Raw genomic sequence first — 16,727 nt, forward strand, 5'->3', positions numbered from 1 at the left:
CAATGGCAAAGATCCAGGAAGCAGGATTTGTGAATAGAGTGTCCCTGAAATTCTTGGCATAGGAAAAACAGTAAAATAAACGAGATTCTTAACTTTAATACCAAGAATAAAATTGGCACTACTGTTCAGTTTTCGTCTGGGAGTCGAAAGCATTCTAAATTGATTTTTATGCTATCATTTTTGCCACCATGGTCCATGCCACTGTGCCTGCTCCTTCCACTCTGTCACCGGTTAGTTTGGAGTTAGTGTATGTATCTTCACATCCACCAGGTGCAGCGGCACTTCTGCGCAAAGGTGCTTGAAACAACCATCTCTCATTACATCAAAGAAGGGGCTATTTGCCAAGCACAGCTGGAAGATTTATAAGAATGAGATGGTTTTAAACAAGACTATAATGAAAAGAAACCTGTGTTAAATGCCTGACCCTTTTTCTAAGAAAACACCAAACGTGTTCACTTTTCTTCTTTCAAATTCTTATTATTTAAACATTGTTTTGGCATATATTTATCACAAGCATTTCTCTGCATGAGAAGCTTTAAAATATGTTTCTGGTTGTCAAAAGTACATTTTTCCATGCTGTGCTGTAGAAGCATGATTGCAGAGAGTTGCTATGGTGTTAAATTCTATCTTTTCAAGGGGGGAAAAAACCCTCTGGTGAGTATGGCATTTTTTAACTTTGAACCAGTATGAGAATTTCTCACTGAGAGTTTTGAAAAGTTGTAATAAACTCATTACACATTTGAGAAGGAGAAGAGCTGACCTCCAGAATACGAATCCAAACTCAAAAAAGTAATTTGTGAACAAGAACAATACTTAGAAGATATTCAAATTGATGGAACTTTCCAATGGCAACTAATTTGTTCCAGCATTGAAATGAGCATAATTAACAGAGACTTTCTTTCTTAGGCCGATTAAACACAGAAAACCATTCCAACATTGTAACTGTAAGCAATGAAAACCAATATTTACGAGGGGGATTGTGCAAGAGTTTCGTGTGACAGATGGACATTTTATCACTGTTGATGTTTGGAATTCCCTTGAAAAGTAATGCAATATCTTATTTGTGTATGAAAGAACAAATGATTGTGCTTTGCTGAGTTTTCTTAAAAAGAGGTATACAAAATTAATCTTTTTCTCTGTTTAGCCTCTTGTTTCTTTATATGAGGTAGTCCCATATATTCTGATGCAAAATCTGAAAAATCGTAATTGTGGTTTTATTACAGATACAGATCCACGTGTTTTAGAAAAACAAGAATTACAGCAGCCAACCTATGTTGCCCTCAGTTACATTAATAGGTAAGCCATTTCCAGAATTTATAGTAACCTCATATATGCCTTGTATTTATTTTTAAATGTACCTTTTTTTAACAGAGAAGAAACAATGTTTTCAGTCTTAAAATGTTTGCATGAGATTAATTTAAAAGCAACCTCTGTATATATTTTCTTATTTCTCTGCTGGGGAGATGTAGAATTGTAGTTTTCTGTACATATGGCTGAAAACATGACTGATTTATAAGCTCATTCTGGATGCTTTTTGTATGCAGTCAGAATATGCTCTTTTGGCTTCGTAGGGCTGTTTGGGGGTATTAGTGGATTTATGTTTGAGTGAAACTTTTAAACCCTGGGGTGAAAAGGTACTTTATGAATTCAAAACATTGTCAGAATATCAGAATGTATCAGAATATAACCAACTGAAATATTTTATCCGAAAGTCATTTCATAGCAGCTCATCTTTTACTGAAAACATTCTCAGCAAGTAACCCCATCTTTGTGGAATAACATGAGTTTTTACTGAAACTGAATGGCTGAACTTTAGGAGAATAGTTTAGCAATTGATATATCAGGTCTCAAAAAGGACTTGGTGTTTGAGCCAACTCAAATAATTAAGGAGATGATAATTTTTGGAGAGAACCTGAAATCAACTTCTCCAAAGAGAAGAAGGCAAAGTAAAAACAAAACTAGTTTTTAATGAAAATGAAAAACTCACTGCTCGTAATTCAGTAGATGAATTTCTTTTGACTGTCCCTTTTATATAAGGTGAAGAGAGTTTCTAGTGTCTTGGTACCAGAGCTGTGGTTCAGGGTCTGAAGTGGAAACCTGGGAATGAATTATCTGTACTATTTCATTTTAATCCTTTTTAGAAAACGTATGCATTTCTTGCCTAGATAGAGCTTTGAATTGAAGTCTTGTGTGCTCATTTCCAAGTTTCTTTATGAGGCATGTTTTTAAATGGACTCATTATAGCGTCAACATCTTTTTGCTTGTCTCTTTGAATTTCCTGTTTATCAACTTTAAAAGAAGTGAGACAAAATATCTAAAGTCTTTCATTACCCCAAATTTTTGCAGTGCTTTAAGTAGAACACCTTAAAATCACATCAAATAAAAATAAAGATGTGTAAGCTTATCTGAGCATCTCACAGAACCTGTGTTGTTTTCAATGATTAGCCAGGGTTTTGATATGTTTTTAATTATATGTTGGAATTATGTGAATGTCATGATACAGTGATATACATTTATTAGCCTACTAATATTGGGGAATAGGATGAATAGGCTGATAAATTAATTGGTGGAATTAAATAGGACTTTTTAATAAAGTAATTGTGTTTAGGGGAGAATATGTCACCTATGATATATTCAAATTCATGTAATACTAAGCCTTATACTAACAAGAATCTTTAAAATATTTATAATCATTTTTCTATTTGTGAAGAATCTATATTGTCAGCCATGTCAGGCAGCAGGTATATGGTAATTGCACAGGTATAATTAGGTACTTAGGTATTCACTAAGGTAATAAATATTCTACCAGGTATGATTTGGGAATACAAAAGAAGTCAAAGAATAGGTACAAGGGCCACACACAAGAACCACCAGAGATCTTAATCAATTATGATAGTCTAGAATTAACTGTGCAGTAGGATATCCCAGATTCTTTTGGGTCAGGGCGTGATCAATGTGAGTAAAACTTCTTGCATAAGGCTTTTGAGGGAAGATGAGTCATATTTTAAAGTAACCTTTTATTATTACAACTGCGTATCAGATGGTAGAAAATTAGAAAACATAAGCAAAAATATAAAAATTAAAAAGCATAACATTCTTACCCCCAGATATTACTATCTTTAATACTCAGTTAAAATGATTTTTCAGATCATTCCCTGAAAAGAGATACATAATGGTTTTAAACCAAAAACTGTACCTACAGTTTTGCAACCTGATCTTTTAAAATCAATTATCTCCACTTTTCAGTATATTTTAATCTTATCTACTGCCCAGATCATATTCATATTTCACACTTGATCTAAACATATCCTGTATAGCTGTTTTGTCTAATCCAGTGTCCAGTCCAGAACATCACATTGCACCTGCATATTTGGTCCCTCAAATCTGTTTTAATCTGATGTAGTCCCTTTTATTTACAATGGCTTATTGAGGAGATGGGGCAGTTGTCCCATGAAATGCTCCTACCTTCTAAATTTTCTTTGGTTGTCCCTTCAAGATTTGGCTTGTTCCCCTTTATCTTATATTTCGGGTTAACTGGAAAGTAGTTCTGCAGAAGATGAGTCTTGAAGAGGATGCCTCATTATATTTATAACCCTGAGAAAGAGAAATTGCCAGGTGAAGTCCTGTCTGTTACAGAAGTAGACAGATGTAGTAGATCAATAAGTTTACTAATGATCTTTAAGTGAAGAGAAATATTGTGTATGGATAGTTGTCTGGGATACTGACACCCCTTCTCACTCAGGATCTCTTTGTAGACAGTGCCACATTCATAGCATAGTACTTAACACAGTCAGTGCTCAATGGATATTTGTTTGTGGGTGGTAAATAACCTAGTAAATGAATGAATGGGCAGGACCCATAACAACTGCATAGTGGAAAGTATGCCGGAAAGAGTCTTGGGGGGCCTTTGATAAGAGAAGGGAAACATACAGATATTCACATGAAGCCAGCACAGATTCAGAAAGGGTATTATAGTTAGTGATGTGAAGGAAAATCAGCTTGACAGCAATATCCTGAATACAGCAGAAAAGAGAACTATTAAAAAAACAAAGTTGAACAAATAAAAGGTTTTTCTTTTTCTCTTAGACCTCAGAGGGAAATAAACTCTAATTTTACTGAGTGGTGAAGACAGGAAATAAAATTCTTATTTCTCTGCTCATATATCTGTTTACATAACCCTTAAGTACAACTGGGCATCTAAAAATTGAAACTTTCTTCAGTAATTACACTGACTGATCAGTCAACAGAGGATTAGGGTCCTTAAAATGGAGCTAGTTTTTGGGATTGTGAAAAGGAAAGAAAATAGTTGAGTAGGAATCGATACTTTTATTTATACCTATTTTGAATTGTCCTACCCTTTTGAACATAATATGTGCTGAACATAATAGATATTTACAGGTAGAAATGAAAACAGCTTTGATTCCTTTAAAGACATATCTTTTACAACAATGAGCAAATTTTAAAAAAATAGGTGATTCAGTGAGAATGAGGGAGACTGAATGAGTTAGTCAGAGTTGTGGGAACAGTTCTGAAGAAAATGGATATGAATCTTAAGGCTAGGAAGCTGTGTTAATTTTGTGGTATGAGGTATATGATTAGCTCACAATGACAAGTCCACATAAGGGGAAATGTAATTGCTTATTCTGTATAATATTCATGCCCCTGGAACAAAAGAGTCTGAAGGGCAAGAAGAAAAACTAGAAGATTTTGGATGAAAAAGAGAATCTAGGTAAGAGAATACTAATAAGAGCTAACATTTGCAAAGCACTCTTGGTGCCTGGGTTCTGTGCTCATTTTACATTGCCTATTTGATTTACTTTTCACCGTAACAATGTGAATGAGGTACTACAAGGATCTCCATGTTAGATGAGGAAGTTGAGACTCGAAGAAGTTAACTATCTTGCCCTAGGTCTCCCAGCTAGTAAAGAGGGAAGCACTGGAGTTCAAGCCTACACAGTTGGACTCCAGAGCTGTGTATTTAAATACTCTGCATCCTGACTTGTTGGAATATCTGAGTTAAGTACTAGTTTGGAAAAATTAAGAGAGAATTTGTAAGCCTAACAGTAGAAAAACAGGGTTGGGTAGCTAGCCTGAGGGGACATATAGAGACATAAAAATAACACAAGATGAGTAATTACCATGCCCTAGATAATTGGAAAGTAGTGACCTAATGAAATGAAAGAGTAGGAAACAGCAGAAGCCAAAAATGCTTTGAGAGACGTGACCAGTTAACTCCTATACAATATACTGCTACCACGGCATTGGGTTGAGTGCAAGGCAAATCATAGCAAAACAGGCCTCACCTATAAACGGGAAGGACACCCCAGCATCTCAGATCAATAGAGCATAGAGGGTGGACTACTGTGAGCAACAGGAAATTATGTCCCATTGTGTCTCACCCAGAAGGCAGGTGATAGATGAGCTGCAGAGTGAAGGCAGGTGAATCTGAGTAAGAAGGTCATTGAAAAGCGCAGGACTTCATCTGGATGTTTTCTTCAGGTGATGGTGTATACAGTTCAAGTAGCTGCCTTAAGGTGACAAGGTAATTTACTAATAATTTTTGACTTCCCAGAAATGAGTAACCAAGATTAAAAGACCTCATGAAGTCATGGCAAAGGCTCTTAGTTATACTTTTCTTCTGTGAAATATATATATATATATATATATTTTTATTCATTTTTTAAGTGAAATATATTTTTATAAAAATAATGTAAATTGGAGTTTATATTATTTGGAGTTCCCAAAATAACTTTAATTAAAAAAAAAAAATCATTTGGTATACAGTATGAAGAAGTAACATACCTAGGCACATATTGGCCTTTTTTTTGTTTCTCAATGCTTGTCACTTACTATTAAATAAAAATTTCATATTTTCTTATGCCTAAACTATAAATCTACCCTAATTCTCTCTATAGGATTCTCTGCACGGCTTCACATGGTAGTTTTAGGTTTGCCCTCCTCTCTAAAAATAGATTTTTATTTAGCTTGTTTCATTTTAAACAGCAAACTCGAAAATGTGTTTCATAGAATAATAATTCTAGGGGTTTTCATCAGTTTCTCTCTCTCATTCACTCACACACACACACACACACACACACACACACACTCATTTACCCACAAAAGGGTTCTGTGATCAGTTAAGTTTGGGAAATCTGAGTTAAATAAAATGGGTTTCTTTATTACATGATTTATCAGAACCTTTCCTATGTCATCAGTATTTTAAATCTCTAAGAGGGGTAATAGAATTCCCATATGTATCTGACCATAGAACACTTTTTCTTGAAGCATCTGATGGGTCTAGTGTTCTACGTACACAAGCTGAGGTACATACACTCCATCTTTCTGCTCATGGTCAACTGAGAAAAAGGAGGACAAAATGTGGTCTAATGTGCTAACTCAACTTATACTCTTGTGCTTCTCTTTTAATAGTGATCTATCTACTTTTCACAACATGCTTATCCACTGAGCCAGCTTCTATTAAAATCTCTTTTTTTCCTCAGAAACTATCACTGTTTGTTTTCACATTTCAAATGTATTTCTCTTCTCTCTTTCTTGAGAAGCATAGCAATGCCTAGGTTAAGATTAGGGGAGCAGGGAAACGGACTTGGCCCAGTGGTTAAGGCATCCGTCTACCACATGGGAGGTCCGCAGTTCAAACCCCGGGCCTCCTTGACCCGTGTGGAGCTGGCCCATGCGCAGTGCTGATGCGCACAAGGAGTGCCGCCCCACGCAGGGGTGTCCCCCGCGTAGGGGATCCCCACACGCAAGGAGTGCACCCGTAAGGAGAGCCGCCCAGCGCGAAAGAAAGTACAGCCTGCCCAGGAATGGCGCCGCCCACACTTCCCGTGCCGCTGATGACAACAGAAGCGGACAAAGAAACAAGTTGCAGCAAATAGACACACAGAACAGACAACTGGGGGAGGGGGGAGGGGAATTAAATAAATAAATAAATCTTAAAAAAAAAAAAGATTAGGGAGCAGTAGTCAGAATGGTTAGGTTTGATTCCATTCCTTACTTTCGGAAGCTGTGTGACCAAGTTGGAAAGTCACTGCCTCTGTTTCCTCATCACTATTAATAGTCCTTTCCCTGCTGTGTATTAAATCAATTAGTATATATAAAGCACTTATAATAGTACCTGGCAAATAGTGAATGTTCTAAAGTTATAGGTCTTTATATATTTCTATTCTGCTCAAGTTAAATCTCTCTTTTCTCCATCAAGTCAATAATTAGAGAAATAACTATAGAGGAAGCCTTGCATTAGAGTGGGGCCAGCGCAAAGTCCAACAGGAAGTAAGCTCTGTGAGAGCTGGGACCTTTTCTTTGTTCCCACTACTGTATCCCTAGCACCCATGTCAGTGTGTGCACATGGTAAGCTCTGATAAATATTTATTGAATGAATAAATTTATGTATGAATGACAAAGTGAATGAATTATTCCAGGGACACTTCTGTGAGAGACCAGTAGCTTGTATACTGCTGTGTGGATGGAGAGGGCAATGTGATGAAAATGGAGTGTTTTACTTTTTTCAACATTTATATGTCATGCAACACAAAGATATTCTCAATAAAAGCTGTCACTAGTTCTCGCACCATAAAAACTGAACAAAATGTGTGAGATAATGGTTTTCAGGCTCTGGACTTTAGTTGATGTTAAGACTTCAATTCCTGAGAGAAAGGAAACATAGGAAGTGAGCCCTGTGATCACCTAGATCACTGTCTGAGGTCAGCTTCCTGACTGCAGTGCAGTAAGCTAGAGTCTAAGCACTGCATGACAGAGCTAGCTGGCTGAGGTCAGAGTCAGGACAGCTAAAGTCCCTGGAATCTATGGTCCAGGGAACTGGACAAGAGGGAGCTGTGCAGAGAGAAGCCCCAAAAGTCTGCATGAGGGTCCTCTGCAAATTCATGGCTGATGGTGGGCTGCCTGTGTTCAGAGTGGGACTCTGCTACAGGGGTGAGAATGGAACAGAAATACCAAAGGTCTGGCAGTGCTGGAAAGAATTGTCTTCCAGCCCAGACAGCATAGAAACACCTTATAATACCTTAGTCATATAACCAAGATACCAGAAGACCTTACTTTGGAAATAAGAACTAGCCTGAAGTATGGCCTACTCTATACCCACTCTCACAGTGCCCGAAATCAAGCCACCATAAGTTTCTCAGGCAGAATTTGGAGGTTGAATCCCAACAAGTTTGAGGGGCTTTGAAACACTTTGGGCTTTCTGCAGATCTGCCCTGGTAAAGTGTAAATCAGACCTACACACGTTCAACATGATCAGCCTTAAATTGAACTGTCTACCAGAATAAAGATCAGTAATCTTCAGAGGAATGTAACAAAATCCACAATGTCTAATATACAATAAAAATTACTAGACATGTAAAGAAACAGAAAATGTTACCTTAGACAAGGGGGAAAGAGCAGTCAAAAGAAACCTTTCCTGAGATGACCCAGATATAGCATTTAAAAGATAAAGACTTGAAAGCAGCCATTAGAAATATGTTTAAGGACTTAAAGGGGAAAATGCAGTGTATAAGAGATTGTTTTGAATGAAAATTAAATCTGCCTCGGTGCTTTTTCCCCCCTCCTATGAGAATGAATTGCTTAATGAAAGCTTTCTTCTTTTTTCCCCACTCCGAAACCTCACCTAATCCCCTCAAACCCACACTCTTGCTGTTTCAGTTGGACTCATTTTTTGCCAGTCATAGCCTCATAAAAATTGCTGTAATTAGCTGAATGTGCACTGGCCTTCTATTTATTTTATACAAACAAGGCTGAAACATTTTATTTTTTTTACACCTAAAGGCAGTGATTTTTTTTTTTCATGAAACCACCTGTTTGTGGTCTTCTGAGAGCAGTAGTACAAGACGTTTTCCTATTTCTGTCATTTGTCTACTAGATCTGAAGTTCTGTTGTATGCCCCAGACTGAAGTTTGTCACAAAATGCATGCCATAAACATGTTATATGCTGCTAGGTCTCAAACCCCAGGCATCATGCTACCATTTTCTTAGTCTATGTTTTTATGGACATCAGCTGAAACAAAGCTGAGATGGCTGCCTGCCAGGTTTCCCTTGTAGTATATCTAGCCTGATTTGGCCTGCTCATTGTGTTCTGCAAAGACTGTACTCTTGAGGGACTCTGGAAAGCTAGAAAGAGAGCCCTAATGTTACATTTCAACTTGTTCCCACAGAATTAGCTTGTGCTGCTGGCACAAAATACACGGAAGAGGTGAGTCTTGGCAGAGCTGGGTACTTGTTCGGCACAGGGCTTCCTTGTGCAACTTACCTCTTTGCATTATATGGTTTGTTCTTCGGGCAATCAGTGTTTTAAAATAGAATTGCTTATACAGCTCAGATCACATCAGGCCATTTTTTAAATCTTAGGTCCGCCCATCAGAATTTATGACTGATCTTTTTAGGTACATTTTGAAGCCGGTTCAAAGCTGTATAAATTTTTTCAAAATCTTCAAACTTACTATAGGTCAATAGAGATTCAGAAATACTTAAATGATCTAGAAATAGATTTGGATTTCCTTTTTTAAAAATCTACGTAGAAACCTATTTCCTGACTATGTCCTAAGCAAGAGCTCTTATACTTCCAATTATCTCAAGCTGTGAGCTTTCCCCATGACTGCAGTCTCCAGTGCTTCCTCCCCAGTGCCACTTTTACCTTGAGACCTCTTGGGCCATGGCCCTTCCTGCTCTGATTTGCTTCTATGCTCAGGCTGGTTGTTGGATATCAACTTTAAGTGTACCAATTAAGATTCATTCCCTTGTCCCCATGACCTTGCTTGCTCATTATCTCCAATCCCCAGCCTCAGATAAACCTAACATACGTCTCTTGATGCAGTGGCTGGTTGCTGAGAGTTGCTGTAGGGAAGCGCATAGCAGTTGATTCGTCCTACTACAAGAGTCTACGTTTCCAAGCTCAGCCAGACCCTCAAGACCCAATTGTAATCTTTTCATCCCAAGTTAAAACCTTACTGAACTTATCATGGTTCAGTTTCAAGTGTTTTGCACTATATTCAAGTTCCTAAAGGAATTCCTGATCCCCATGCCAGCAGATACTCTCAGCCCTTGTACTGAGAAGATAGAAGCCATTTTTGTGAAAGTCTGAACTTCCTTCTTTTCTTCTCAAAATCTGCTGGATCTTACAGTCATGCCTTCTCTGTTCTTTCTCCCTTGTTCAAAGCCAGCATCATAGTCTGCATTTCACATCTGTCTCTCATCTCTGTGGCCTTTAACCCCCCACATCCCCCAGCTTCCTTTAGTCATGCTACATATATCCCAAGGTCTTGTCTATTCTGAGAATTCCCTTTCCATTTCTGATTTTCTCTCCATGGCTCACTACACTGTCCTCCTTGAGGCCTAGCCCTATTTGACTTACCTGCATGTGATGCCATTGGCCACTTTCTGTTCCTAAAGCCCTTTCTTTCCTTGTGCCCTCCAATAGCCCATTATTTTAGACCCCCTTCCAGAAGGGCTTCTCTTTTTTGGATTCATAATGTTGTCTGTTGGTATCACTCAGTCATTACTCTAGAAAGGTTGAACTTAATTATCTTGTAGCCGTCTCTTTCTCTCTCCCTCATTTCCAAATAATCAAGCCCCAGATATGTAACAGCTGTATCCTCATTGCCTCTCCAGTACTTCCCCTGCTACTGCACTTAGTTGGGGCTCTAACTTCCTGCTTTGGATTGTCCCAAGTACTCATAATCTCCTTGCTGCCTCCATTCACTCCCCTGCAACCCTGTCTACCAAGTGCCATCAGAAGATCTGTTGAAAGCAAAAACCTAACATGTTTTGCCCTCAGCTCACAATATTCTTCCTCTTGTCTTCATTCTTCTTTGGCTGTGATAATTCCCGCTTCAATGTCGACTTTTTTTTTTTTTTCCCCAAAGATTTATTTATTTATTTATTTATTTCTCTCCCCTCCCCACCCCTGTTGTCTGTTCTCTGTGTCTTTTGCTGCGTTGTCTTCTTTGTCCGCTTCTGTTGTTGTCAGCGGCATGGGAATCTGTGTTTCTTTTTGTTGTGTCAGCTCTCCGTGTGTTCGGCACCATTCCTGGGCAGGCTGTACTTTCTTTTGCGCTGGGCGGCCCTCCTTACGGGGCGCACTCCTTGCGCGTGGGGCTCCCTTACGTGGGGGACACCCCTGCGTGGCACGGCACTCCTTGCGCACATCAGCACTGCTCATGGGCCAGCTCCACACGGGTCAAGGAGGCCCGGGGTTTGAACCGCAGACCTCCCGTGTGGTAGGTGGATGCCCTAACCACTGGGCCAAGTCCACTTCCCAATATCGACTTTTAATGCTACCAACTGTGTGAAGATTCCTCAAACTCAGAGAATGAATTGTTTACATCTTTAAGTTTCTTTTCTAAAATCATACCATTAACCCATTTTGCTGTGATTATCAAATATACAAAATCATATTGATATTAAATATATTAAATTTATATAAATATATTAATATTAAATTCATATAAATTGTATATAAAAATATTTAAGATTAGTAGCTTCTGTCTTCTATCTCCAACCTCCTCACCAAGCCTGTTATCCCAAGGTAATCAGTGTACCATGGCGATGGGCATCCATCGGCATTCTTCCCCATATACAAGCATCTATATTTTGATTTGGATGTTCGTGGCATTTGTTTTTGTAAAAATGTGAGCCTGAGATATATGCATGTATCTATTTCTCTTTTGTTTCATTTGAAGTCCATTGAGGTGAATATAGATTTAACTCATTCTTTTTAAAAGTTGTATAAAATTTCACAATAGGAATGTATAACAATTTATTCAACCATTCCACTATTAACTGATGGATGTTCAAGTTGTTTCCAGTTTTGTGTATATGTTTGTGTTTTTTGCCACTAATAACAATGCCGCAATGGAATTAATCCTTATTTATTTTACAGGCCAATACTCCTTTGCTTGTGTTTTTTAAAATCTAAGTCAAATCACCTCTGTCACCTGGTCAGAACCTGCCAGTGGCTTCCTATCACACTTGGCATAAAAGGGAAACTCCTTTGTGTTGCCAACCCAAGGCTTCTGCCCTCTGCTATGGGTGCCCCCCTTTCCAGCCTCACCCTTAACACCCCGAGCTTGTGCCTGCCTCAGGCTCTCGTTCTTGCTCTTCCCACCGTGGGAATGCTCTCACTCCGCCAGAGCCTTACATGGTCTGCTTTCTCACCTCCTTCAGGTCTCTGGTCAGATGTCGCCTGCACAGCAGGACTTCCCTAACCACCAGTGTCTAGCACCCTCTCTGTCCCTCTCTGTGCCTGTACCCTGCTTTTTTGTTCTTCTGCCTGAGATCTCACTGTTTATTGAATTATTGTGTTGCTGAGTGCTTGTCTCCCCCCATTACAATGTGAGCTTCACAAAGGTAGGGTCTTTGTCTATCTTGGTCATCACTATCTACTCAGCACCTAGAACAATGCCTGGTATGCTCTAGGCACCCAATAAATATGCTTTGAATAAATTCATGAAGAACATTCACAGGTTTCTATGCGCGTGTGTGCTGGGTTGTCTTCCCATTATATATTTATTCCTGTTTCCTGCCTCTTCACAATAGTCATCTTGGCAAGCGCTTTGCACGTGGTGTGAAATTAAATCAAGGGACTGTTGTACAAAGTGGCAAATTATAACATCAGGGATGACCTTGGAGATTCCCCCTCCACCCCCACCATACGCATTTAGAAAATGACTCAAGGCGCTACACCTCCCTCATTTCATTTGGAAATTCAGATCACTGGCAGTAATCTACTTGATTTATCGTTTTTCCCTTATGTGCAGCACCTCGGAGTTAATTAAGAAGGCCATGAATCTTCCCTCCATAGCCCTAGCGTACTCCCATTTGCAGGATACTCTCATATTGCTGAGACTGTTGATTTGGGACTCAGGTTAAAACATTACTTAATTTTCCCACATTGAGGTTCATTATGCTGAGCCTAAGGACGAGCCCTACCTTTGAAGGCCCCCTCACTGGCAAGCTTTAAAATAATTCCATGTTCTCAGCTTCTAAATAACTAGTTCTCATTTCCTCCGTCATGGCCAAGACCTTGTTGGCTGAAAGCAGTACTGCTAGGTCAGCCGTGCCCCCTGAAAGACCTCTCCATCCTTAGCCTCAGAGCATCTCACCTCTGGCCTGTGCATAGGTTGTTTCCAGGAATAGCAGTTTGAACTTAGAAAGGAGATCCATATGGCCATATTGTCCCAAACAACACACAAGACCGTTCAGCCTAGCAAATGATTACTGTCAAGTCATAAGAAAGCATTAATCTAAAAACCTGGAAAGACCAAAGATAGTCTATCAAAATGTTAAGGAAGAATTGTCATGTTAAGAATGAAGGAAATGTGTAATCTAGAAAATTTAAATCTATTGTCTTCATTTTTAACACTGACTAGCATCTGTTCATTGAACATCTAAGTACTGGACACTGGGCAGTGCATTTTACTGTGTCATCTGTAATCTTCCCAGTGACCCTACACAGAGCTCTTCTCTCCCTTTTTCACCTAAGAATATGGATTCCCAGGAGAGTTCTGGGAGCTCTTAACCTTTTCTAGTGTGTTGGACTCCTTTGGAAAGCTCTGTGTGCCTGCCCTTTGAGGTAGTTCCTAGGAGAAGTAATAATCTAAAATGTATCTAACTATTTCACAAAAGAACTTTCACAGAGACTTTCAGGCATCCTTGTTCTTATGAAATTACACATTTTCTCACTTGAACCTTCCTTTTTAAAAAGTTGCTCTTCCCTTTATTTTTCACATAGATCAGAGAAATTCAGTGAACTTACCCAAGTTCATACAGATGGCAAATGACAGACTTGGGATTGAACCCCCATATCTTTTCATTTTTTAACTCTTATCTTAATATTATTCTAGGTTGCCTGGATACTAAGATAAAAAGATATCAAATGATTTCTCTCAAAATCCCACGAGGAACTGAGGCATAGCCAAGACAAGGCCCATTTCTCCTAATCTCCAACTCCTTTGTCTTGTCTCATACACATCACCTCTAAAAACCTGCAGGACAGAATTTACACACATAGAGTTCTCTAATCAAACATGCAGACCATGCGCGCTTACCAGACACGAACCATTTAAGTGCTAGTTTGTATTTTATGCCATTGTCTCCTGTTGCTGATAAAAGCAAACAAGTGAGGAGGATTTTTCATTCCACCCTAAGCAGGTGGTAATTTAGTCTCTGGTCATTGCACTTGTGTCAGTCCTGTCCCAAGGGTTCTTTCCCCTTGCTTGATGCGAGTTAGTGCATTTTCCTTGACAATCAATTCACTCTGCACCATTGCTAAGGTTGTAAACGTGATGTTCGACAAGCAGAAGGCTTTGTACAGAGGCCTTCCCAGCGGCTTCCACCTTCCGTGATCACTGAAATTTCCCTGCAGATTTAGGTGACAACATGGGTCCATGTAATTTACAGATGGTGGGGCCAGCGTGTAAGGAGTTCCTGCCAACTCCCTCTCTCCTCTAATGAGATATGATTCGACATGCCAAGACCAGGAATTGGATCCGGCTCCTAGAGCCTTCCCTTCCTTCTCGGCGGCATCTGTGTACATCTTTTCTTGACAATACCAAGCTTAGCTTTCATTTCACATTGTACAATAATAGTTCCTCTCAGAAAGCACAGCATCACCCTGGCAAAGAAAATGTCACTTTAAATCAGATACTTACCAACTTTTCCTTTTACCCAAACTAAGATTAGCAGAAAGGAAAACTTGTGTCATCATCTTTACATCCAGAGAAACAATGCAATGGTGCACTCAGCTACTGTGTGTCAAGGACAGTTGCTCCCTTTTAGACTAAGGGAAAATAGAAGCTGTTGTTGAGGCAAGCTTGATTTTTATTAGAATGGATATCTAGACCCCATGTGAATTAGCTGGGAAGTTGCTTGGACCTGTTCTTCATCGTGCCCATACAAATATTCTTTCTTTTTTGGCCTATGTTATCATTGTGTTCAGTGTCAACCAGATTTGGTGATGAACAATTCTCTTGGGCAAAACACTATGGTGAAAAGCTGGTTTCTGCACTGCATTAATCTTTGCTATGTGGCATGGATTTTTGAAAACCAAAAGCCAGAGTGCTTTTAATAATAAAGGCACATTCTGCTCTTAGCTCATTTACCTTTTATAAAAACGATTTCTGTTCTTTGGCATAGATTTATTTCAAGGACTAAAGCAAAAGTTGTTCTTTTCTAGAATTAAAGGTGTATGTGCATATTTGTTTGTAGTATCAAAGTCACAGAAATCTTAATTCAAACCTAAAAGACTATCATAGGCCCTTCAATTTCTAATCCCCTAGGTGATGTCGTGGAACAGCCTTTTTAGCACCTAAAAGATGCCGAATACAAAATGACCAAGTCCTGACTCTGAAATTCTATCTGATACAAGCCTTTTTTTTTTTTTCGTGTTCAGATTAACAGAGCTTCTGCCATTGCTGCCATCTCTCCCATCTGTTAATACGATTATGTGAACTGTAAATTATGGGAGTAATTCTACAATGTATAGAGTAAAGCCAGTTATAGCTAAGCAAATTAAGCAAGATTTTCAGATCATCTTCCATTTAATTTCCATTTAATTGTGTCTTGTTTCTTTTGTACAGCATGTGCTTTTGAGATCCAGCCGTCCATTTTGTTGGATGTATTATTGCATTTTTTCTTTTTGTTAGCTTATTATGTAATATCCCATTACATGATTATACCACAGTTTAGTCATCCATTCTCCTTTTGACAGTCTTTGGGTGTTATAAGTAGAGATGCCATAAGCATTCTCAGAGCAGTCTTTTTGTGAGCATAGCTGTCATTTCTCCTTGGTACATTTCTAGGAAATTGAATGGCTGGGCTGTGGTATAGGCGTGTTTTTTAACCACTAGAAACAGCCAAACAGCTTTTCAAAATGATTGACCTTTTTACTCTCTCATTAGCAATGCAGTTTTGGGTCCTCACCAGCACTTTGTATTGTCAGTCATGTCTGTTTTAGTTAGTTCTGGTGTTATTGGTATGTAGAATAATAAATTTTTGACCCTTTTTATTTCCTTATTTTTATGATATAAAAATACTAAAATGACTGATAGAAAATAATAAAAATAGCAGTAAGAGAAAAGATTGAAAGAAATAATGAGCAGAAGAAAGCTCGTTTTGGTCTGATGCATTTTGGTCTGTAGCACACCCTTTAAGTGTCTATCCATCATATATTAAAGAATTGTAATATAGACGCCATTTAAAATTTTTTTCTCTTTCATTTAATTTGTTTTTCTTGATTGCTATGCAGTAATAGGTAGTTTAAAAAAGAACAAAATCCTGGCCAGTTTGAATCCACAAATATGGCTGATAAGATGTTGCTCCATTCTTTTACAAATGAGAGCATTCGTGTCCTTTACACCGTGGGAAGGAGCAGGCAGTCCGAAAGTCCCAGTGTTCTATTTTCTCCTGGCGTATCCAAGCCGGGAAGCCCACAGGTGTCCCGAGCCAGCCTGCCATGTTTCTGGGGAGGGGCATGGCCTGAGCAGGGTGAAGGCCGTGCCTCTAGTGCCTGCTCCCAGCTCGCCAGGTGCCTTTTTAGCCTTTCTATACGTCCTCGTCGGCTTGTGACTTTGGCCCCTGTGCAAAGCCATCTTGAGGACAGCATAGCACAGATTCTTTTTTAAAAAATGAGAACAGCTTTATCATTATTTTTGTCGAGAATAAAAACAACATCCCTAGGGATACAAGTGAATATGTTAAAT

General features: G+C 38.8%; 1 protein-coding gene across 1 annotated transcript in view; it reads left to right on the forward strand.

Annotated features, from left to right (window-relative positions):
• The window catches only part of JAZF1 (JAZF zinc finger 1), a 350,399-nt gene that overhangs the window by 199,596 nt on the left and 134,076 nt on the right, over nucleotides 1-16,727 (forward strand). The window contains exon 2 of the mRNA XM_058296845.1: nucleotides 1,224-1,296. Within this exon, the coding sequence (XP_058152828.1) occupies nucleotides 1,224-1,296 (73 nt within the window). The remainder of the gene's footprint in view (nucleotides 1-1,223; nucleotides 1,297-16,727) is intronic.

Source organism: Dasypus novemcinctus, chromosome 5 (assembly GCF_030445035.2).
Source record: "Dasypus novemcinctus isolate mDasNov1 chromosome 5, mDasNov1.1.hap2, whole genome shotgun sequence".
Classification (NCBI taxonomy): domain Eukaryota; kingdom Metazoa; phylum Chordata; class Mammalia; order Cingulata; family Dasypodidae; genus Dasypus; species Dasypus novemcinctus.